The sequence below is a fragment of the Balaenoptera physalus genome, assembly GCF_965194825.1.
Source record: "Balaenoptera physalus genome assembly, chromosome: 7".
Lineage (NCBI taxonomy): Eukaryota > Metazoa > Chordata > Mammalia > Artiodactyla > Balaenopteridae > Balaenoptera > Balaenoptera physalus.
In genome coordinates this window covers 115,853,888-115,877,483 of record NC_138886.1, presented here as the reverse complement: position 1 = coordinate 115,877,483, position 23,596 = coordinate 115,853,888, and the positions used below count along the sequence as shown (strand labels likewise).

The following is a 23,596-nucleotide window of genomic DNA, read 5'->3' as shown; positions in this document are numbered from 1 at the left end:
GGGGCTACCAGGAATTCCTCAGCCCTGTCCTTGTGCAAACTGCTAGATTTTAGACTGCAGGACCTCCGGGGGGGGGCCTAGAGCAGCTCCAGGGGCCTTGACAACTGCCCTGGGACTGTCCCACTGCTTTACTTCATAGCTAAATGGCAAGGTTTGCTGTGGGTCCCAAGTACCAGGACACCCTGGTCAGATGGAGCTGACCTGGTCAGTTTGACCAACACAGCCTTGCAGCCCTGGACTAAACTGGAGCCTGAGTATAGGCATTCTTAACCTGGGGAATATGGAGAAGTTTCCAGAGTTCATAGAACTCCTGAAATTGTGAGTGGTGTATGGGTACCACTCATATATGTGTACCTTTCTAGGAAAGTGGTCATGGATTTTGTTACATTTTCAGAGAGGTCTGGGACTCCAAAAATTTAAAAAAACAAAAAACAAAAAACACTGCCCCAAATTGCAGAAATGACTTTCTTCAAGCATTCTCCAAGCAGGACCCTGTTCCGGTCCCATAACCTGCAGTGCCTCTCAAACCTCATCAACGCAGCTGGGTAGTGAGGGAAGACACCAAGGTCATTTGATGGACGTAAGAAAACACACCACAACTACAGCATGGCATCATGCTGTCCCCATCAGTGTGACAGCGGTAAAAGACCTGAAAATGTTTCCCATCGATCTGCTTCCTCCACTGAAATCAGCTTTCAGAGCCTACAGTCCTTTCTTCAATAGTTCTTCATGATGGGAAATTTCTATTCTTTGAAGGGGCGTTTAGAATCAGGACAGGTGACAAAAATTGGTCAAGTGATGTAATTCTATTTGGGACCCCCAAATTCTGTTTGTGGCTGAGAAGCAATAAGCTTGTTTCTCTTAGGCTGATCTGAGCAGGTCTGGAGAGCCTCTAAAGGGAGTTCCAACCTATGTTTTCACCATGGCTGAAACAGTGGAATAAGTAGTTTCCAAGGCAGCTACTTTGAGAGGCAATGCTCATTTGGATGAATAGCTTCTGAAACATTTTTAAACCTCATTACTTGGGTCACAATAAAGGTACTATTTTCCCCTTGGAGAACATCCATCCGGAGTCTCCAGAGGGAGTATTTTCAAATCTTGGGGCCCTGAGGTTTCATCCGGACCAACAAGAGTATGTAAGACTGAGAGAGATGAGCCACTTTGCTCAACTTGTGGTTTCAGAGCTGCTGGTCCAAAGTCCTGGATGCTGGATGGAATTCAGTGTGACCCCGGGGATGAATTTCTTCATGTCTTTTCCTGACCGTCCGCACAGCATGACAGCCCCAGCCAGGCATGGGACTTGTGCTCCCTGCGTGATACCAGATATGGCAAGGATAATTTCGGATTATTTCTGCTCTCACAACTGCTTAGAGCTTAAAGGGAACTCAAAGATCTCCTCCTCCAAAACATTTGCAGATGAAGCTGCTGAGGTGAAGAGCAGTTTGGTGAAATGCCCAGAGTCCCACAGCTAGACACTGGCCGAACCTGGACTAGAATTCTGAAACCTCAGAATCCCGTGTCTGGCTCTTTCTGGTGGGCTCCTCCCTTACTTTTCTTTTCTTTCTTTCTTTTTTTTTTTTTTTTTTTTTGGCCATGCCACACAGCTTGTGGGATCTTAGTTCCCCGACCAGGGATTGAACCTGCGTCCTCGGCAGTGAAAGCGTGGAGTCCTAACCACTGGACCGCCAGGGAAGTCCCTCCCTTACTTTTCAAGGAAGCAGAAGCACGGGTGGAAATGGGTACAGACTCTGTTCCAGGAAGTGATTGTATGGTAGTGGTCCCCTCCGAGAGCCCCAGGGACCCAGAGATTCACCCAATAGGACCCCATGAGCCATTTTCAAATAGTCAGAAAAGCCCCAAGGTAACCATTTATCCAATAGCCATACCAAGACTGCAGAGCAACCTAAATCGAGCATCTCTGCCTAAGACAGGAATTCAATCAGCTTAGTGTTACGGACTATCTGGTAGTACTTGTTAGCAGAGATGAGAAGTTATGCTTTCTGTTCTTTTAAAAACTGAAGTGTAATTTATTTGCAGTTTGGGTTTTGATCTATAAAAAGTGAGGAGAGCCCAAATAATTATGTAGACAAAATAATTTCTAAACATGGACACTATGGTAGGGTTGGGGTGGGGTAAAGGGGGAACTTTGGCTGTGGTAAGGCTGGAAGCCACATTAAGGAAATCTGCAAGGATGTTAAGGGGTGGGGGGACAGGAAGACTTCCTGAAAGTGTTTCCAGCCCATACCACTACAGAGAAGTCTGGGGGATTCTCTGAATAAGTACAAAGCAACGGCTTTACATTGTAAAGCACGTTAGCTGGCATCACTCATTGCTTTGTTCAGCACAGTCCTGGTCAAAGATCTGTTTAGGATTCTGTTATTTCACTCTTACCTCTTTTGTTTCCCAGCCCAGCCCAAAAGTCTTAAGATAATCAAGAACCCTAGAAATAACGGATATTTTCAATTTTTTATTTTCATGAGTTCTAAAGGAAAAGGACAGAGGAGGAATGATAGAGCTAAATGTTTCACATGTCTAATTACAACCCAATTCATCTGAGTAAATCTATCTTAAAGAAGCAGCAGCACAAGAGACTACAATATCTTCGTTGTAACAGGGGTCTACTGGTAGTGTTCACTAGTATCGTTTACTAGTATTGAACTTCATCTGAACTGAGTCCTGCAATCAGAGATTCACTGATTTGGAACTTCCAAACTGCCCAGTGATTTGAACTTCAAGTACATCTGGTTAAAAACCTATGCAGTCACATGTTTATTTCTCAGGTGAAGCGAGGCCACCACAGCTGCAGGACAGAAGGCAATCACCGCAGAGCAGGGAGGGGATGGAGTGCGTGCGTGACGGAGTGTGGGGATCTCATTTATCACCCTTCACTCAAGAAGAGAAGCTCCCTCTTTGGGTCTGAAAACCCCCTAGCACAGGGCCTGCCACCGCTGCTAAGCTGGGGCCCAAGAGTACCACCCGGTACCTTGCAGGCTTTTCCTGGTTCCACTGTTCCCGTTAGCCCAGAGCACAGCTGTGTATGATCGCCTCTTTCTGTAAAACCAAACCCACAATCTCCCAGGCTTCAACCAGTGATCTAGTCATGCACAGACCCAAAGAAAACTGGACTTTGAGAAACTAGGTCTGTTTTAATGCCATTTTTGCTTGGATTATTTAGTTCTCCTTGTTACTGAAGTCTTTTTGCAAACGTTACAGCTGCAGCTACTGGAGGGGAGATAAAAATTGCACAGGAGCCAGGGTGAAATAGAGCAGCAGTGCTCCCAGGAGGCTAAGGAGCTGAACGGAAAGCAACAGTGTCCCGGGCAGGGAGCCCTCAGGAGCATGGATTCCACTTCCCAGGCTAAACCTGGAAGCTTTGAGGCTGGTCCTTGGTTCGGGGAAGATACATATCTGTGTTGTTAAGGATGGTGGCGTGTTTGTGTTCCAGCTTCAAGCAAGGCAAGGATGCAAGCTGAAGAGTAGTTTCCAATGTCAGAAAATGATTAAAAAAACTGAAAGCCAGTCACCTCCACTCCAAAAGCAGCTTTCCAAATGGCTGTTTCTCATGCGCTAGTATCCAAGTCAGTAAGTTCTGGGGGCTCAGAAGGGGGGGCGCATCAAATAAACTCCAGCCCAGCTCCATCTGATGCATGTTCAGTGAATATAAACTTATTTTCACTACTGTCAACCCAAGCCAAACATAATCATGGCTAAATCTGCTACTACTCACGCCCCAAAGGCATCCAAAAGTCAAATATTAAGGATTAATGCTCTTGACTGTTAAAATGATTTGACCTGTGCTTCAAAATTTTTGTCATAGTGAGAGGTGAGCCCGAAAGGGAATGTGAGGGATGTCTGAGCCCGAACACACGCCACTGGCTGCTGCACTCACCGTATTAGGCCAGACATTTCTCGTTGCTGGCCTCCCTCCCCCTCCCCAGCCACTTCCCAACCATCTGGGAATTGCATCCTTTTGAGTATCCTGATTGGTAGCAACTTGACTTACTCTGAGGATGCATTTGATTTGGGAAAGCAACCAAGTCTGGTGAGCAAGGAGGCTGAATCAAGCTGGATTTTACCATCTGGGGTGAAGCATAAGTTATGACTATATAAGGAATGAGGTCAATCTTCTGGTACTGTGTGTGTGTGTGTGTGTGTGTGTGTGTGTGTGTGTGTGTGTGTGTGTGTATATATATATATATATATATATATATATATCCTTCTGAAAACTATTCCTAACGGGAAGTGGCAAAAATGTTCTCAGCAAAGACTTCATCATCAGAAAACACGTCCTCCCCAAGGCCAACATAAATCCTGGTAGATTTTATTTTTGGTTTTGAATCTCTTTTTTTATTCTTTGCTAGAGTTATCGGTTACTCATCCCTTTGGATGGTAGCTGTGTTGAGTAGCTTTGGCTATTTCTTAAAAGGCTTTTCCGATTTTACATAGAAGAATGGTTGTTATAGTTTTTTTTTCCCTTACCTGCTCAAAAATAACAAGGGTGTTGTGAAAGGTCAAAGGCCGCCAGTTGCCCACTGGGTTTGGCATAAGCCAGCTGAGAGGCAGGAAACTACTGCCAACAGTTCTCAGTGGGGGTGGATTTGCCTGTCTGGGTTCCGTTCCACAGGCCTTAGGGCCACTCCCCTCAACCCCACCTCACTTTTAAGATGAAGCAATTAAGCAATTCTGTAGACTAAGAAAGTGAAGACAAAATGGACAAAGGAGAAATTTTCACCTTCTGTGCCACTGGTGTGGAGCACCACTGAGCCCCTCCAGGGGCCTGTTTGGATCAAACCAGAAAGGAGAAGATGGCAGAGCACGTCTTGCGCACGTCTCAAACCAGGAGGGCTGGAGAGACCACTGCCCTGCAGCTCTGCCTCACGCTCCAGCCACTGGTGTACCCGAGGGGAGGTCTAAAACTGCCCCCTTCGTTGGGAGGCAACTTCTGGGCCACAGGAAATTTAGTTAAGGGCTGGTCCAACCCTCTCCTAGGAAACCAAGCCTAGAGGTTACCTGTCAAGGTCAGAAGCTAGTCCTTGTCACTAGCTCCCGTCACACACAGAGGAAGCCTCGGCCAACTGCCGAAAGGAATGAAGGGAGAAACGATTCAGACGCAGCCTGTGAGCGCATCAGCAAAGGGGCCTCAGCGGCTCAGGGCTGCCTTGCAAAGGGCAGCAGCGAACCTCCCAGGAAAGACCTCAGAGGGAGGAGGAGAAGGGAAAGAGGAATACAGATAAATTTATTAGTTAAATACTGATTTTACAGCCATTTCACCTTAAGACAACGTTAGCAGGTTTGTGGGTTAAGGAAGGTATATGAAGGCGGCTTTCTTAGAAGAAAGCGATGTAAATGATGATTAAAACAGAACCTGGGTTTAAAGATACTCTCTGCTACCGCCAGGAGGATTTGGGCTGGGGGCTGGGTGTTTGGAGTAGCACAGAGGAAGGCCAGTCAGCCACATTCTGTTGGCAGCCAGGACACGGAAGGAAGCGTCTTCGTGAGCCCAGGGCCACGGGCAGAGACAGCAACGTGGAGAAGAGGCCGATTCCCAGCCCGCGAGAGTGGGAAGGCCCCCTCCGCGGCCGCCCGCCCGGTGTCTTCTCTCATCATTCGTCGTCTTTCTTCCATGAGTTGTGTAGTGTTGGTTTGAATTTATGTTGAGAAATCCCTAGCATCTGGCCTCCTGGACAAAAGATTGCTGCTGGAGAAAGGACGTGGGTGCAGGCGCTGCGCCCCTCGGATGCACTCGGCCCGCAGTCCCGGCAACAGACGCGTCTCCGCGGTACCATGGCGCATGCGCAAATTCCAGGCTGACAAGCCCGCCCCGCGCAGCGCGGCCCCAGGCCCGGCGATGGTGTCCACTAGACATCCTCTCCAGAAGGATCTCAGGTCTTGGATGAATGCTAGTCAAACTTGCTTCAGCACCAGAACCGTTTTTGTTCTTACTCAGGACCCCCCTGAGCGTGATGGGGTGGAAGGATTTGGGGACGTGTTCAAGCTGCGGGCAGAGCTGAATCACCGAGAGCAGTGGAGGGGCGCTTATTTTAAGAGGCCTCGGGGATGAAGAGAAGGAGCGATTTTAGCCGCGGAAGGAACTTGCGGGGAGGCGAGGTTGCCAGATTGTGAGTTTGCCGAAGCCACTCTGCGGAGGGAGAAGCGGCCCCTCCTCCATCTCCCCACGGAGCATCCGGTAACACTGGCCCTACCCCGTGTTTCTGGAGTCAAGATTCAGTATGAGGGATGCAGGTGTGCCGAGCCGGAAGGGGAGTGTTGGGTGAGGGCAGGACCCGCCGAGGGGCCAAGACGTCCAAGCACATGTCCATCAGATACCCTGATTCAGGCTGGAGCAGGGGCCCCGGCACCCTGCCCTCGGATCCCCCGTGCCGGGAACACCGTGGAAAAACCACCATTTCGGGCCACAGCGGTGGAAAGACAAGGGAGAAGGACATCTCGTCTCTTGTCAGGGGTGGTGAGGCAGAAAATGAGAAGGAGTCTGCAACTCCGCGGAAGGGGCTTAAGTATGCTCCTAGTGAAGGGGGGCTCTTCCAGATCAGAGTCTGCGCTCTCTCCAGTCCCCCACCTTGAAAAGCTATCCAATAAAATCCAGCGCCCGCTCCCCTAACCAAATCATTGACTTCAAGTTTCTTCCCAGTTGCTGTCTGGAGTCATTCCCAGACAGAGCAGGCCGGCCCCTGGGAGCCCAGCGCCTCATCTCTGCTGCCCTCCGAGTCCCAAGTCCATGCAGGAATCCAAGGAGGGAAGGAGGTGACATTATGCAGTGATTATGTCCCCGTGACTGTCAGCCAAGGCCAGGCTGTTCCAAGGGTCCTGCTTGGAGCTGGCCTGCGGTGACTGGCTGACAGAAGACGCGTAACCTTGCGGAGAGAGCTTCAGGGCCGAGAGGACCGGGTGGATGGAGGACCCGTGGCCAGACATCGCGCTGACCGAGAACGTCTGAAAGCGAAAAGTATGAGATGCGGTCAGTGGAATCCCTCCTGGGGCTCAGGAGGGGGTCTGGGCTGGAGAGGGGAGCCCCATTCCACAGCTGTGCCCAGGCTGGCTCCCACCCCAGGAAGGGGACGAGAGGACAGGGCCAAAGGACAAGGGCAGGAGAGGCATCAGGCAGCACTCTGTCCCCCTGACCCCTGTGCTATGGGATGCAGGGGGTCTGTGTGACTCATCAGCTGCTTCTGAGCACTGACCCAGTAGCTTTGTGACTATTCTGGTTTCTCAGAAGCCTCTGACGGTTACACGAGGCATTTTCTACAGTCTTTTCACCATCAATCTCCATTTTCAGAAGGAAGCCATCCCCCCCCTTGCCCAGAAGGGGCTCCTGGCTCTCCTGGCCCCAGGGCACCAGCTTCTCTTCACCCTGACTGCAGAAGGCTCAGGCTCGTTAGGACTCGCCCGCCTCAAGGACAGGCGGAGAAGAGATCAGAGTTAATGGGAGACCGTGACCAAGCCTGGGGGCATCCTGATCCCGGATGGGGGAACCACACAGGGAAGGGGCTGCAGGAGCAGGACTGCCATCATATCTGACAGAGGGAAATGAGGGTCCTGCTGGCCCGTCTTCTGGACACACATGTGAAGCTGGACCCGCAGCCAGCCCTCATGACAACGGCATCCTGCCTGTGACCTCCTCACCCACCCCAGCCCGCCCGCCCTGCCCTCTGCAGCTTCTACACCTTTGCCCACGCCAGGAGGGAACTCCTCCTCCCCTTCCTCCTGTTAAAATCTACCCACCCTCAAGGCCAAGGTCAAGCCACCCTTACTTAGGAGACAGACTGGCCTAGAAAGCCCCGCTCCGCCTCCCACACAGCGGCCGCACTCTGATTCCGGTTGTAGCAATGCTGTGTGCCAGCACACGGGTCCTGGCACAGCGGGACTGCTAAACGCGTGCATCACGGTCGTGTGTCCAAATCGCTGTAGCTTGATCAGAAGTGCTGAAACATATCCTCGTGCAGACAGACAGCCCCTCGCCTCGGGCGGGGGGCCTGGCCGCCTGGAGGCTACCCCCCAACGAGCAGTACCTGCGACAGGGAGCTGCCGTGCCCATAGTGGGATGACAGCCCAGGCTCTGTCTTGATGGGACGCATCTCTTCCGCGCTGCTGCTGGAAGCGCTGGTGGTGGGAGGGAGGCTCTCACTGCCCGAGGGACCTGGAACAAGGCAGAGTCAGGACACCCAGCCCAGGGGCAGGGACAAACGGATGGCGGCCCTTGGAGACAGCCAGGGCAGATCCGTGCTAACGGCTTGTCTACATTTGCTGGGGAGAGAAGCAGGGTCCTTCCATCAGTGCAGGGCAACGGTTCTCACAGTGAAGCAGAAGTAGCAGAATTTCAAGGGAACTTTTTCAGATGACGGGCTCACCACCCCTTAACCCAGATGCTTGGGGCCACATGTGTCTCAGGATTCAAACTTTTGGATTTTAAAAAGGGCAAAGACTGAATATTACAGAATACCTGCAGCGGGGTCTGGGACAACACCCCGTAATTAAATACATTAATAGTTCTACAGCAAAACATGGGAATATTCGCACATGGGATAAATAAAGACTGTAACTAGCCTGTGTCAGTTCCGATTACATTTTCCTGCCAAATCTAGCTCCCTGGATTTGGAATTTCGGATAGGGGATTGTACACCCCAACCGACGCCTGCTCCCACTGGGACCCCACCATGCAAAGAGATGAAGTTCCCCAGGGGAAGGTGCTGTTCGTATAAACAATGTGGAAGCAGGGAGAAAGGCCGAGGACCTGGTGTGAGCCACTGAACTATCTGCTAAGACGTGACTGCCAGGAGGAGCGAGCCACTGTCGAATCTGGAAGAGGAGAACTTTGGTCATGTTCTCAGCAGTGGAACAGGGAAATTTATCTGACTTTGTCAGGCCTTAGATTAGAAGATAAACTTTCCATCATATCAGCAGACTTAATTTCTCCACAACTGCCACATTTCCCAGTGAAATCTTTAATTTGACAGCGGTACTGAGGAGGGAGTGCTCTTGGTAGGGGACCCGAGTAGTCCTCATTCTGAAATCTAGAAATTGAGAAGGCAGAGTATATATTGAACAGAATATGGACCCTGAAGTGAAAACACTTGGCTTTAAATTCCAGCTCTACCCATTCACAGCTGTGTGACCCTTGTGATGTCATTGCCCTCTCTGAGCCTCAGCTTGCTCATTAGTAAAATGGAGATCATAAATGGGCTCTCATGGGGGTCTGTAAAGATGAATGAGATAATATTTGTGAAGGAGCTTTGCAAAGTACAGAGTACTACATGATGTTAATTACACACTGGCTTACAAATTAATGTTACAAACCAATCTGAACATGACTCATAGAACCCTGTCTTCCTACACCCCATTTAGCCCAAAGCGAATTGAAAGAACTTGAGTTCCTGAGTGGCTGGAGCACCAAAGATGGAGGGATCGACTCATGTTCCTTTTTCCTCCAGGCCCTCAACCGGTCCAGCTGGACCTCTGCAGTCTTTGCAACTGGCAAAAACCAGGCCACAACATGAGTTGAGCCTGCTTTAAAAGCTCCCAAATATGTTCCATGGTGATGTTACTTTTGCACTGGGTTATTCATTCTGTCCTGAACAGCTGGGGACGGACGATGCTATCATTACACCCTGGTAGCCTGGGCTGCCCACCTGAGCATACACGATGCTCACACACTCTGAGAGCTACTGAGTTATTCATATAATTACACATCGATCTTTTTCTCACCTGCTGGCGTCTTCGATTTGTTAAGGTTCTTGGGCTTCCGTTTTCTGGTTTGAATCCCCTCTTTCCGCATCGCAAGAGGCCTGGGGACCTAGGGGGTCACAAGTCGATATACGTGGTTTTCCATTTGTACCTGATCTGTGACATTATTTACACACACACACAAATACACAATGAGAAGGCCAGATCTATGCAATTCCTCTACAAACCTTGGGGCTGAGACTGAGTGAATCAGGCCTGGAACTCCTGCTGAGCAGGAAATCAATTCTACCAAAAAAAAATGTGTTGAGCATGTCTATTCCATGCTGGATATTATACTAAACTCTGGAGAAACAAAGACCTAAAGGCACAGTCCCTTCTCTCCAGAGGTTCACAGTTGGGAAAGACAGACAAATAGAAGATAACCAGATTCGTAGGTGATGAGGGAAAATAGAAAAGAAACACTGAACTGTGTCCTGGGCTGGGGGAGGGAAAGTGGCACATGGGCACATCAAGGCAGGCCTCCCTGAGGAGGTGATGCCAGGGTTGTAGGAGACTGTCAAGTAGATGAGGGGCAGACATTTCAAGCAGCAAGAACAGTATGTGCCAAAGCCGCTAACTGATCAGCCAGACTGGGTCACTGTGCGAGTGAAAAGGGGGTGCTATTAATAGTTATGCCGAGATCATGGGCACAACCTGAGGCGGCCTGGAGGGTGGAGATGTAAAGTCACTCTACACGGAGCAGCTCCGCACCGTGCTGAGCCTGGCTGGGGCAAGTGGTGGTTTCCATGGGTGTCGGGAGCAGCAGGGACGATGGTGGAGAGACTGCCCTGTGGCCAGTGCCTGAGTGCTTTCTGACAGCACGTTAGGGCATCTGAGTTCTCCTAAACAAGCAGTGACTGTCGGGCATCACACTCCTGAGCCATTCAAGATGCCTCAACAAGGGTCGGGGGCAGGCCTGCAGGGTCATCTTTCTACTATTTTAAAATAGTGTACCTGCCCCACATCTGGCTTCTTTCAGGCCTGGCCAACCAAATTGTTTAGCCCCTGGTCTGTGCTAGTCTCCCATATGGGACTAATAGAGGCCACACCTGCAAATACAGAAGGACAAGTGATGATCACTTCGGAGGTGTGAACATGGAACTGTTAAGAAAGAAGTGCAGGGAATTCCCTGGCGGTCCAGTGGTTAGAACTCCGCACTCTCACTGCTGAGGGCCCGGGTTCAATCCCTGGTCAGGGAACTAAGATCCCACAAGCCGCGCACGGTGCGGCCAGAAAAAAAGAGAAGTGCAGTAGCATACGTGAACTTGAACTGCCTTCTAGTCAACTGAGAGTCAGATGAGACAGCACTCCCACTCGTGGAGGAAAGTATCCTCCCCTCCCCGCCCTGCCGCCCTCTAGCCCCGCGCCCCGCGCCCTCCTCTTGAAGACCATCCTGACTTCAGAAGAATCCTGTCCTCATGTTTATCCCCACCCACCTCAGTACTTCAAAAAAAAAATTGTCATAAAATGCACATCACATAAAATTTACCATCTTAAGCATTATCAAGTGTGCAGTTCAGTAGTGTCAAGTATACTTGCATTAATGGATAAAGTCACCTGTGACAGTATAGTGTAAAGAAAGGGAATGCTTTCTAAAAAGACTTTGCAGATTTTCATTTTGAATTTTAAGTGGCAATTTTGAATTTCAGCTGCCAGTGCCAAACTTAAACCTGTAATTCTTAATATAGACATTAAGATTGTACTCGTAATTATGATCAGATAAATGTTAATTGATTTCCCTAACTTGGTGTCAGTTTCTAAGGATAAGTCTCTTCTTAGGTGCCATAATTAAATGTGTTTAGAGCTGATGATAAATTTCTTAATCTTAATTATTCTGGGAGTATTGCCCTAGAGACATTATGTTCTTAATGAAAATTCCAAATACCAAAAATGCCACAGGGTATTTTGACATAGCATAGTGATGGTGGGGAGAAGAAATGCATGTGACTGAGAGAGCCACTACTAATTCAGTGTTTCTTAAAACGTTTTTTCATCAACCCCACCCCCAAAGCCTTTTAAACTTTTTTTTTTAAAATAGTGCCCCAATGAATTTTTTTTGGCCATGCCACACAGCTTGTGGGATCTTAGTTCCCCAACTAGGGATTGAACCTGAGCCCTTGGCAGTGAAAGCATGGAGTCCTAACCACTGGACCGCCAGGGAATTCCCCCAGTGAATTTTAATATCATAGGTATGCTGTATATGTATTATATCTGCTTTATACATGAAAAGAGTAGGGGTTTTTTTGGTCCTACTTGGGGGTGACACCACCCCCATTTGAGAATGCATGTTCTAATATACCTTTTTTAAAAGGAGAGGGGACCTAGTGATAGACATTTGCATTGGCAGATGTATCTTTATGTGTGTCCAAATCTTGAAGCAGTATTTTTTTCTGCCAGGGTCACTAGAAGATAGAAGAACTTTGTTTTCTGCCAGTCACCATCTTTTAACAGCTGTGCTTTATACCCTTCCCACCACAGGCATCAGACAAATCATTTCCCACTGGCTTTGGAGGTCTTGCCAGATTCTTACTTGATTTATAAATGTATCATAAATAGAATCATTCAGGTTCCTTCTCATCTATAAAAATCAATTAAAATCCTAGGTGAATGAATTTATTTTAATTAAAGTTGTTCATCATAAAACGTTGATAAATGGCATTGAAATTTTACTGATGAGTCGACTGTCACATTCAAGTAGGCTGCCTGAAGGAACTGATAGAACTATTGGTTGATTTAAAATGTAACACAGATGCCAAAGGTTTAGTGTATATTATTACCTAGACTACTGAATTATCTTTGTAAAAATTTCCTCAGATGCTATTTACAGGTGCCACGTAAAATAGGCTAATGTGCATTTCTATGAGAATTCTGGTAAACTGCCTTGCTATGATCTTTCATGTAAAGTATTAGTCCTCTACTATCGATATAGAGTATGTCTATTCACCAGCCTACTGAAACCTAGTGGTTTAAAATATGATTATTAAGAAATAAGTTTTTAAGAAGACTTTATTTAAGTGGGATCTAGAAGATAAGTACTTTTGACTTCAAAATAATGAATTTATAAATGGCCTCTGTCTAAAAACTTGAATTGCGGTGGATTTGTACCTAAACACAATCTCATGCGTAATTGTATGAAATTTGGTGTGGATCAGAAAGGCTTTCCCTCCCCACTTGTTTTCCTTCTATTTAACTGTGGGCTGTTAGCAGCCATATCAAATCCAATCATTTTAATTTTCCAATGCACCTGTCATCGCTTTATCCTTATTCTAAGATCATCATTTCTTAATGAATTGAAAAAATGGTAAGGATACTTTACAAATTCACTCTATCACTGTCAATTTAGTAACTCTTAATAACCTTAGTTAAAATAAAAGCTCAACTGCTTGTGCCTACTATAGAGCCGTTGAGGAGACGTGGCAACAGATCTGCTCAGTCCTTTGCTTTGTAGACTTTATCTAGAGGGACCAATCAATATCTTATTAAACTATGATATGATTAGAATGGTTATGGTTGTATTACTGCAGGTCTGGGAACTATGCATTAAATGTGTCTAATGAATTTGGGGTGCTACAAAGTTATCAAATATAACTGAGCTGTTTCATTTCAGGGAATTTCCAGTCAGTGTAACCATTTTAAAATATTTTAGGATGAAAATAGTTTAAACCTTTTTTTAAAGCTTGAAATCCTGAAGGCTGTGCTTCAAGTTGACTTAGAGGTAAACCTATTGGGGAAATAAGTGACCCACTTACAGACCGAAGCCTCTATTACTTCAGAAAGATGTTCTACATTTTCTGGCATCCTAAGAATAAAATATTATCTCTGTAAGTACAACTCATTTCCATTCTAGTTAGGACTAATGGATCCTCGTGTGGCAAAGAGCTGAAGAATGGAGAAAACTGGATAGCCGATAATCCAGATAGTTCTTAGCACTCTGAACAACCTCAAGTACAGCCATCCAAGCCGGTAATTACATTGCTGCATTATTTCTTTGTGAAATTTGCTTCCTGTCTATATCCTTGAAATTGAATAAAATTTCATGAGACTCCTTAAAAAAAAAAAAAGTATACTCGCATTGCTATGAACCATCACCACCATCCATCTCCAGAACACTTTTCATTTTGCAGAACTGAACTCTGTGCTCATTAAATGGTCACTCCTCACTTCTCCCTCCCCTCAGCCCTTGGCAACCACTATTCTACTCTCTGTCTTTAGGAATTTGACTCCTCTGGGACCTCATATAAGTGGAATCACACTGTGTTTGTCCTTTTGTGACTGGCTTCTTTCATTTAGCACCATGTCCTCAAGGTCTATGCATGTTGTAGCCTGTGTCAGAACTTCCTTCCTTTTGAAGGCTGAATAATATCCCATTGTATGTGTAGACCACATTTTGCTTATCCATCCGTCCATCAATGGACACATGGGTTGCTTCCACCTTTTGGCTATTGTGAATAATGCTGCTGTGAACATGAGCATACAAATATTTGTTTGAGATTCTGCTTTCAATTCTTTTTGGATCTATACCAGAAATAGATTGCTGTATCATATAATAATTCTATTTCTAATTTTTTACAGACACAATCCTTTTAATACCTACATAATATTCCTCTATCAGTTCCTTTTATCGTTCCCCTATTGAAGAACAATAGTTTCTTTAACCATTTTCCTCCCAAAGGTTTTTTTCTCCATTTTCATTATTACAATGATTCAACAAGTATCCTTGTATACACTTCTTGCAAAAGTTGACCCTTGAACAACATGGGTTTGAACTGCATGGGTCCACTTAAATGTGGATTCTTTTTCAATAGTAAATACTACAGCACTACATGATCCGTGGTTGGTTGACTCTGCACATGTGGAACCACAGGTAAGGAGAAATCACGTACATGTAAGGCAGACTATAGGTTAGACATGGATTTTCGACTGCAGAAGGTCGGCACCCCTAACCCCTGCATTGTTCAAGGGTCAATATGTTTTCTTATGAGTATTCTTAACTATATTTTTAGACTTTTTTTTTTTTTTGGCTGTGTTGGCTCTTTGTTGCTGTGCGTGGGCTTTCTCTATTTTTAGACATTTTTAAGCTCATTATAACAAGAAAACATGAAAAGATGCATGAGATTAAGTTAATAACAACCCCTCCCATCTTACTACTATCAATCCTCTGCCCATGAGGCAATTGGAATAACAGCCTGTTTCTTACATTTTAAGAAGTTCTCAAACGTGTGTGCACATGTACATATCTATATACATATGTACGTGTATTCGTCTGTCCAAAAGTGTTCAATGTATATATAAGCAACTACATATAAATTATGTTCTCCCTCTTTCTTTATAAAACTGGAACCATGCTATGTACAGTGTTCTGCACGGACTTCATTTTTAAGCACTATGTAATGGAGATTGTTCCAAATTAGAACATAAACAGCTTTGGTGATTCCCTGGCGGTCCAGTGGTTAAGACTCTGCACTTTCACTGCCAAGGGCCTGAGTTCGATCCCTGGTTGGGGAACTAAGATCCCACAAGCCGTGTGGCCAGAAAAAAAAGAGGCTTGTAGAAGCTCTCTGTATTCTGGAAATATTAATCCTTTTTCTCATGTATGTGTGTATTGGTTTTACTTTCTTGGGGTATCTTTTTCCATACACTAATATGAAATGTTATACAATCAAATATATCTAAGTTTTCTTTTATGGCTTAAGAGTTTTGAAAACTTGCTGAAGAAAACTTCTCCTCCCATCCTCAAGGTTATGTAAGTACTCCCCGTCTACATTTTCTTCTACTATTTTTATTGTCTCTATTTAAAGATGTTTTACGTTTCATATCTTTAAGACATGCAAGTTTATTTTTGCTTTTGGTAGGAGGTAGAGGTCAAGTTTTGTTTTTGTTTTCCAGATTATGTCAATACAATCATTCTTAAAAAGCTATCCCTTATCCATTGAATTGTTACCTTTGTTATATATCATACTACCACACATATAGACTATTTTTTAGTCTCTTCAACTGTGAAATGGGAATTAGACTTACGTAATGTTAAAGATGGAAATGATGTTCCACAGCAATGTCTGTGTTACGGTCTGAATGTTTGTGTTCCTCTCAAATTCATATGTGCACAAACATAACATGCAAGGTGATGGTATGAGGAAGTGGGGCCTTTGGGAGGTGATGAGGTCATGAGGGTGGAGCCTTCATGAATGGGATTAGTGCCCTTATAATAGAGACCCCACAGTGCTCCTTTGCCCCTTCCACCAAGTGAGGACACAGTGAGAGAAGTTTGCCACTGGACAGGGGGTCCTCCCTTGACCCTGCTGGCCTCTGATCTCGGAGCTCCAGCCTCTAGAACCATGGAGGTTAATTGCTATTGTTTAAGCCGCCCAGTCTATGGTATTGCTATAGCAACCCTAACGCACTACGACAGTCTCTAAGGTCCCTTCCAGATCTACATTTCTTTGTTAAGAAAGAGAAAATGAATTATGATCTGCAGGGAGGAAGAGGGGTGAGACCCGAGCGGTGGAGGAAAGCGCAGGACACGGTCGGGGGACCCTTACGCCGTGGAGCTTCATGTAGAGGCCGCAGGCGTTGCACACGGGCTCGCCCTCGGCGTTGCGGCGCCACAGAGTGGTGGTGGTAGTCTGGCAGTTGGCGCAGGAGAGGCCCACTCGGCGGGAGGCGGACTGCAACACAGGAGACAGACCCTTCAGGTCCAAGGACAAGGACACAGCAGGCGCCGCAGCATCTTGCTTCACCGGCAGCGAGCGTGGGGCATGGCTGTGTGAGAGTCTCAGACCAGCCACCGCACCGGATGCTCGGATGCCGCGTCCCTAAGCCTCTCCTGGGGGCGCGGGAGCAAAAGGGCTGTGCTGCAGGGGATGGCAAATCCTGGTCATAACTGCGGCGTCAGCAACATTATCAGTCACTCGCGTCAGGGAAAAGCCCAGCAAGCCCTGCATACTGTAGGCAGAAAAGCTTCTCCCCAAAGTAGAATGAATCCGGGCCTCAGGTGCCGGGAGTAAGTGGGGGTGAGGAATTACTGTGTCTGAGTGTCTTCAAAGACTGACCTCAAGAAACGGAAGCACCAGGGTTTATCCCCTCTGTTCTTCTTTCCCTAATATCTGTGAAAGCTAGTTCGAATTGGTCAAAATCAAATTTTAGTAGAAAAGACCAGGAAACTAGGAGACAAAAACTTGGTTCCAACTCTTCCCCAGCCACAGGGCCCAGCACGCCCCCCCAAAATCTCCCTGGTCTTTGGGTTTATCAAGGGATCAACTGAAAACAGGGTAACTTCCTCGTGGAGTTGATGTGAACACAGGAGATACACCAGACAACGCTGGGTCGGGGAGCAGGAAGTCTGGACTCTGGTCCCCAAGGGGAGACTCAGTATCTAAGTGACCATGGGCAAGGCCATTAGCTTTTCTGAGCCTCACTCTTCACTTCTGCATAATTAAGGGGTTGAACTAAATGGTCTGGACCATCCTCGTAGCTCAAGCCAACTCTGAAGGTGTAAGAAATTACTATTTGCCACTCACCCAGCCCTTCACCTTCTCTGAAACGTGACTTGAAGCCCCAAATTCAAAACCAGGAATTTCCCACCAAGGCTGAGCCCTGAAGCCAGGAGCTGACAGAAGGAGAGAAGCCTGGCTGCTGGGCGCCCGGCACTGGCTTACCAGGCGGCGCTGGGGCTTGATGAGGGGCCGGTTGATGCCGTTCATCTTGTGGTAGAGGCCGCAGGCGTTGCACAGGTAGTGTCCCGTCCCATCCCGCCGCCACAGCGGGGTGGACATGGCCCCGCAGTTGACACACTCTCTGCCTTCCGAGAAGTCGTCAAACATATCTACTGGGTGGGAAACAACACAGAGGATTAGTTCTCTGTTTACGCCAGAAATCTCACAGCGGAGACTCTAGACACCAAGGAAATAATGCCCTCTCCTTGCAAGGAGTGGAAGACGGATCGCTTTGGGCTGCCTGGCTTTTCCTCGCTCGGCCCTAACCCTTGGGAACCGGCTCAGAGGGCTGTCCTGGCAAGCGGACCTCACCCCCCGCATCCCAGACACAGCAGGCTCTCCCTGGTCATGAGAAAGGGAAGGGAGTGTGGCAGAGACCACCAGCGCCTGGATTTCTCTCTCCTTCAGAGCCTGGGGCGGGGGGGGGCGGGGGGGTTTCACCTAACACTGAGTTCCACTCAAGACCTTCTTTCTCTCTTTTTTCCCTTTCAAAATTGAGATTCCATTTCCTTTTCATTAAAAATATAATAAATATTTACTTCGGGACAATTAAATGCTGGAATGTGTAAAAAAAATATAGAAATCATACATAATCCTGTAACTCAAAGATCACCATGTTATTAACATTTTGTTCTGTTAGATCCTTTGCAATGTTTTATATATTGACATATTTTTGTCTACTTGAGGTCAAGCTGTATCATTTTGAGCCCGTTTTTTCACTTCATACCAAAGCATTTTCCCACGTTAGAAATTCTTTATAAATGTATTTTAGTGTATATTATCCCATGCTAGTACTGCACCATCCTTTAACTATTCTCATTGAACTTCTGCTTAGCCAGTTTCTGACTTTTGTTTCGTAGACACCGCTCATTTTGAAAACTAATCTTAGCATTTCTGGTTATTCCTTAGGATACTCCCCTAGACGTAGAATTACTGAGCCAAAGGGACTATCTTTTTCTGAAAGTTCTTGAAATTTTCAAACTTTCTTGCAGAAAAAGACTGTAATTCATTTTTATCATTTCAATGTATCTGTATGATATGCTGTGTCATAGTTTGACATTTTCCCTGCTTATTGGAACATAAAATAAAGGTGCATATTATGAGCAATGGTGCTTTAGAGTGGAACCCGTCCACAGGAACGTGGCCATCCCTGCCATTGCCCTGCACTCACTCACAGGCCCCTCCCTCCCCATCACCTTTGTCTTCCATGTCTATAGAATTTAACAATTGACTCATCTCACTCATGGCCATTTCAGTCATCCTGCTGAGACAGGCTGGGCCAGTTTCCTTATTCCTTGTCATCTACATAAAGCCTGGCTCAGAACTTCCAGAAGTCTCTCTGACTCCATGTATACTCCATGTATACAAAATGCTTCCTATTTTGAAAATTTTTATATCGTTTCTAAATTTTCTGTCCCTAAATACAGCCACCCTGGTGTTCAGATTGTTCTTATCCTACTACCAGAGGCACAAGTGGATTTTTCTCTAGTTCACGAGGGAGACTTGGGGAGGAGGGTAAGCGCTCTCCCTCCACCAGCCTAGCCCCTTACCCTGGGGTTTAAGGCCGCACATTCTGCTAGTTCTGTGGCCTCGCTACCTGCTCTGAGGGAACTCGGGCTGGAGAAGAGGATGGTGGAGGCCCTCTCCTCAGCTCTGGGTACACAAACAGTCATTTGCACCTGCAAACAAGTAACTATGAGTAAACAGTGTGCAGGTGTGAGGGGCTGTTTGCTCAGGCCGGGGAGCTGAGCACACACCGGTCACAAGAGAGGCTATTTTTGCACCTGGGTCACACTGAGAACCCTCCAGCAAGGTCACCTGCCTTGAGAGCCGCACATGACACGATGACTCCTGTTCTCGGCTTGCTTCCCCAAACCCGGGGGGAGGCGTGGAGTGAACAACCTGCACCGTCACCCTCCACCTGCCCTGGCCCGGTGGCCCTGCTCCCTCGGCCCAGCCTTCCGGTGAGGGGACTGGAAAGGCCAGGGGGGCTCACAAAAGGCCCTCAGACCAAGGAGGGGCGCTGGCAATGTCCTCATTTTGCAGCGTGTTTGCAATCAACACTAGATGGCGCTACAGCCTCTAAATTAATCCTCTGCATTCCTGTCTAAATCACGATGGTGGGATTTTTACATCACCTTTCCAGTCCAAACAGAGCACAACCCAATTAGTCTATTTTTCTTTTAACAATGAAAAAAATGTAAACATATTAAAAAGTGGCCCAAATAGGAAAATGAGCTCTTATTTAAGCACCATCCAGCTTCCAACAATTTGTGGCCAATCTTGTCTCATGTATACCTCCACCCACTTTCCCCCATCCTGATTTCTTTTGAAGAAAATCCCAGACATTCTGTCATTTCACTCATAAATATTTCAGAACGTGCCTCTCACCGATGAAGATTCACACTCTTTTCCTTTTGAAGATAAGCAAACCAACCTCTTTCCTACGTTCCAGTTCATCTAAAGAAGGCTGCACAGGGAGAGGGTCTTTCTCCATCCATTCCTCTTCTCTGGAGGGGAGATTCCCTTTTCTCTTCATATTTATTGTTTTACATCCAGGACAGGATCTCAGCCCAGGAGCCTCCCTAGCAGTCCTGGTCTCTCTACTGGTTACTGGCCTGACTACTTTGAGAACCCAGCACCGAGGCTTGCCTTGGAAATGCCTTCTTGCCACACGGAATGGGTTACACAGTCAAGCAACCATTTTACAGGCTGGGGAAAGGCACTGGAGGTTGGCAAGTGTGTATCTGTCACCGACAAATACTTCCTGAGCATCTGCTATTTCAGCACTCCGATAGGTGTCACAGGAACTCAGAATGCTAGTGATACCAGAGTATCAATAATGAGTAAATATTATGGAATTCATTTGGGCCACATATCTTAAACAAGTTGGGCATTACGGTGGCAGAGACTTCTTGCCTAGGGTAGGAAGTGCAGAAGTCCCAGATTGAAGAGTCAGGCGTTACAACAGCAGCCAAAGGAAGGATGGGGAGGTGAAGGCCGTGCTTCCTAAAAGCATCCGTCAGACGCACCACATCTCCTTACAACCCACCACACCTCCAAATGGGCAAAGTTTCCATATCTTCTACCAGAAAATCTTGCCATCTGACCCACTCAATGGAACGTTACATAATTGTAAATGATGATGACAAAGACAACCTAACAATAAAGAAAAATGCCTACCTCCCATGTTAAATGAAAAATGCATCACGCAAAACACCGAATACACGGTGATGGCAGCTGAGACCACCAGGAAGGGGCTTCTATTAGGCTAATCAAATTGTATAGACTTTTCATTTTTATTTTTTATTTTTTAAATTTACTTAATTATTTTTGTCTGTGCTGGGTCTTCGTTGCGGTGCGCGGGCTTCTCATTGCGGTGGCTTCTCTGGTTGCGGAGCACGGGCTCTAGGCGCGTGGGCTTCAGTAGTTGTGGCACATGGGCTCAGTAGTTGTGACGCATGGGCTTAGTTGCTCCGCGGCATGTGGGATCTTCCCAGACCAGGGCTCGAACCCGTGTCCCCTGCTTTGGCAGGTGGATTCTTAACCACTGTACCACCAGGGAAGTCCCCGGACTTTTCATTTTTAAAAACACCGTTCTGTACTGTTATAATTGCTTAGTTTTTAAAATATGAAAAAAAAATAAGAACGAAACAAAAAAATTTTTTTGATCACCTCAATCAACTCCCAGTACACTCTGGGGGAAGGGACTGTTTTACTCTCTTACATCTGACACATACATATATTTCCCCCCTTGAACTGAAGAAGGGAGAGAAAGAGGTTCAAACCCTGCTGTTTAGCACCCACTCTGGGGGAGGTGGGAGGTGACAGGCTGGGAGCCCCAAACCAGCACCATCATCTGACGGTGTGAAGCCTGCTAACAACCACTGCATCACACGTGCACTCGGTGGAACTTCCCGAGGGCAAGTGGGCAGCAGCCCGATCGCAAATAAGGAAGGGCACAGCCATGGCCTTGAGTTACGAAAGCCCCACCCACCCAGTGCTGGGCATCACGCGAACTGGACCAACCACTTAGAAGGCAGTGGAAATCCAGCTCTCTCGGAAGTGGGTCAGCTTTACCCCACATTCAGAGAAAAGACTTGTAATAATAGTTGTAAAGTACTTTGTAAATAAGAGGAAAAACAACAATGGCTGTAAAGTGCTTTGCAAACACCACATGAGATAACAATGATGGGTTATTGTCAGGGTTGGAGGGTTTGGGAGGGAGTGGGAACAACCAGGGAGAATCTTGGTGCCTGGATATTGCGGGGGGTGGGGGGGCGGGGGGCACAGATAAAAGAGCCAGGAGATTTGGGAATCTGACCTTTTCTCAGAATTGTAAATTGTATATCATTCTCAGACTTGGCCCAGTTTGAGACCTGTGGGCAGGGAATGAACTTGCAGGCAGGTTGACAGGTCTCGGGGCTCTGTTCATGGGAAATATTAATTCATGATCATTTTAGGAACCAAAAGCAGAAAATGAATTGTGCCCTCACCCCAAGAATGGGGGTCTAACTCCTCACTTCCATCCATGCCCCACTTAAAAAAATTCTTTTTAAAGAGGGGAACAAACCCAGCCTAATTTCTTCGGCATCTAATTTAGTACCGATAGTCCTAGGAATTAAGGCAGACTACTCCCACCCAAGTGCCTGAAAGAAAAATGGGGGCCAGGAGGTTGAAGGATCCCACCCTGACTTCCCCACGGAGAGCTGACGCAATCACGGGTAAGGACCTGACCTCTCATGCCCGGCTCCATCCATCTTGGGGAACCCACCCACAGGCCAATGGGCAAGTCAGGGCTGGGAGGAGGAAAGGCAGGAGAGGAAGAGAGGGGAGGTGGAGGGGAGGAGGGAGAGGACTCAGAGGCCGGGATCGCGGTTGGCAACACCAGAGCTGGTTTGTCTCCTGACTGCTGGAGAGAGAGCTCAGGCTGAGGGACGGGGCCATGTGTGTGCCAGCCGCTGGGTCAGAGCCACAGAGCCTGGCTCTGCGCTGAGCTCCACCACAGGGGTGTCCGTCACACCTGCCCTCTTCGGAGGGGCTTCCACTTGCTAGAGGAGCTGGGTCTTGAGCCCGGGCCCGGTGGGAGAGACCCTCCTGTCCCTCAGCCCTCAGGTGCTGAGTCCATCTGGTTTCTGGCGGGGAGCCCAAACATTTGCCGTGTGTGTCTGCTCTACTTGCCTTTGTAGCAAGTGCTGGACGTAGAGATATACTAGGTAAAGTTGGGGCAAAAATCTCTGCCCAAAATTGTTTCCGTCTAGCTGGGGATGCACAACTCAAAGCAAATAATTACATTAAATGTGACAAACTGCAATGACGCCTGGACTGCATCACTACCCGGCCCCCGCCCTCCCCCCAGCAGCACATCCTCAGCCATCCTAGATCTCTCTGCGATCTATCTGGGGAGGGAAGACACACAAATACAACAGAAATTACCCATGCCCAGGGTAGCGACTCAGTGCTGCAAATCAAGGCCAGAGGGGATTCCAGGCCGGCAAAGAGAGGGGAGGGGCCGCCCAGAGACCTCCCGGAGCCAAAGGGGCTTCAGGAACAAAGTCCCCAGCCCCACCCAGACGTCCCAGGCTGAACCCCAGCCCCGAGTCCCATCCAAAGTTCAGCAGAGATTGTGCCTGGATTTCCTGACAGGCCCGGCTCTGTCCCAGGGGCTGGCGCCTGGTGAGCAGCAAACAAACCTCGAGGTTTTGGGGCAGCTCCTCAGGCTTCGGTCTTCTGGGCTTTGTCAGGCCCAGCCTGTGACAGGCTGCTGCCGCGGGGAGGGCAGACACAGCTCAGGCAACGTCCGGCTGGCGGGATTAGAGCACCTATTTTGGAAGCTCCTGCTGAACAGAAGCGGTTCCCGCTGGGCTGGGCTGGAGCTGCCCTGGGGAGCCGAGCCGGGCCCCCTGCCTCTGAGCGCCCAGAGCAAAACGCTGGGGTTCACAGAGAGCATCCACTACATCCCGACCCCGATCCACGAGGGGCAGACAGCTTTAGAAATTTACAAACAAGGAAGCTGAGTATAATCTATATGAAACATTTAGCGCACTGCATTTCTGGATAGCCACGGAATAATATGAGAGACCTTTAAACTTTTCTCCAGGTGAATATTGTAATTGTACTGGAAATAGATTTCCACCACAACCCCC

The 23,596-nt window shown here is 47.5% G+C and overlaps 1 protein-coding gene across 5 annotated transcripts in view; it reads right to left on the bottom strand.

Annotated features, from left to right (window-relative positions):
- Positions 1 to 377: 377 nt before the first annotated feature.
- The window catches only part of GATA4 (GATA binding protein 4), a 343,627-nt gene continuing 320,408 nt past the window's right edge, over positions 378 to 23,596 (bottom strand). For 4 of the 5 annotated variants that reach the window (XM_082468982.1, XM_082468983.1, XM_082468984.1 and 1 more), the window contains 5 exons: positions 17,394 to 17,563; positions 16,278 to 16,403; positions 9,721 to 9,808; positions 8,028 to 8,155; positions 378 to 6,951 (listed from right to left, as the gene is read on the bottom strand). In XM_082468982.1, the coding sequence (XP_082325108.1) occupies positions 6,769 to 6,951; positions 8,028 to 8,155; positions 9,721 to 9,808; positions 16,278 to 16,403; positions 17,394 to 17,563 (695 nt within the window). In that variant the 3' untranslated portion in view covers positions 378 to 6,768. The remainder of the gene's footprint in view (positions 6,952 to 8,027; positions 8,156 to 9,720; positions 9,809 to 16,277; positions 16,404 to 17,393; positions 17,564 to 23,596) is intronic. The other variant, XM_082468985.1, reaches the window with a different exon arrangement.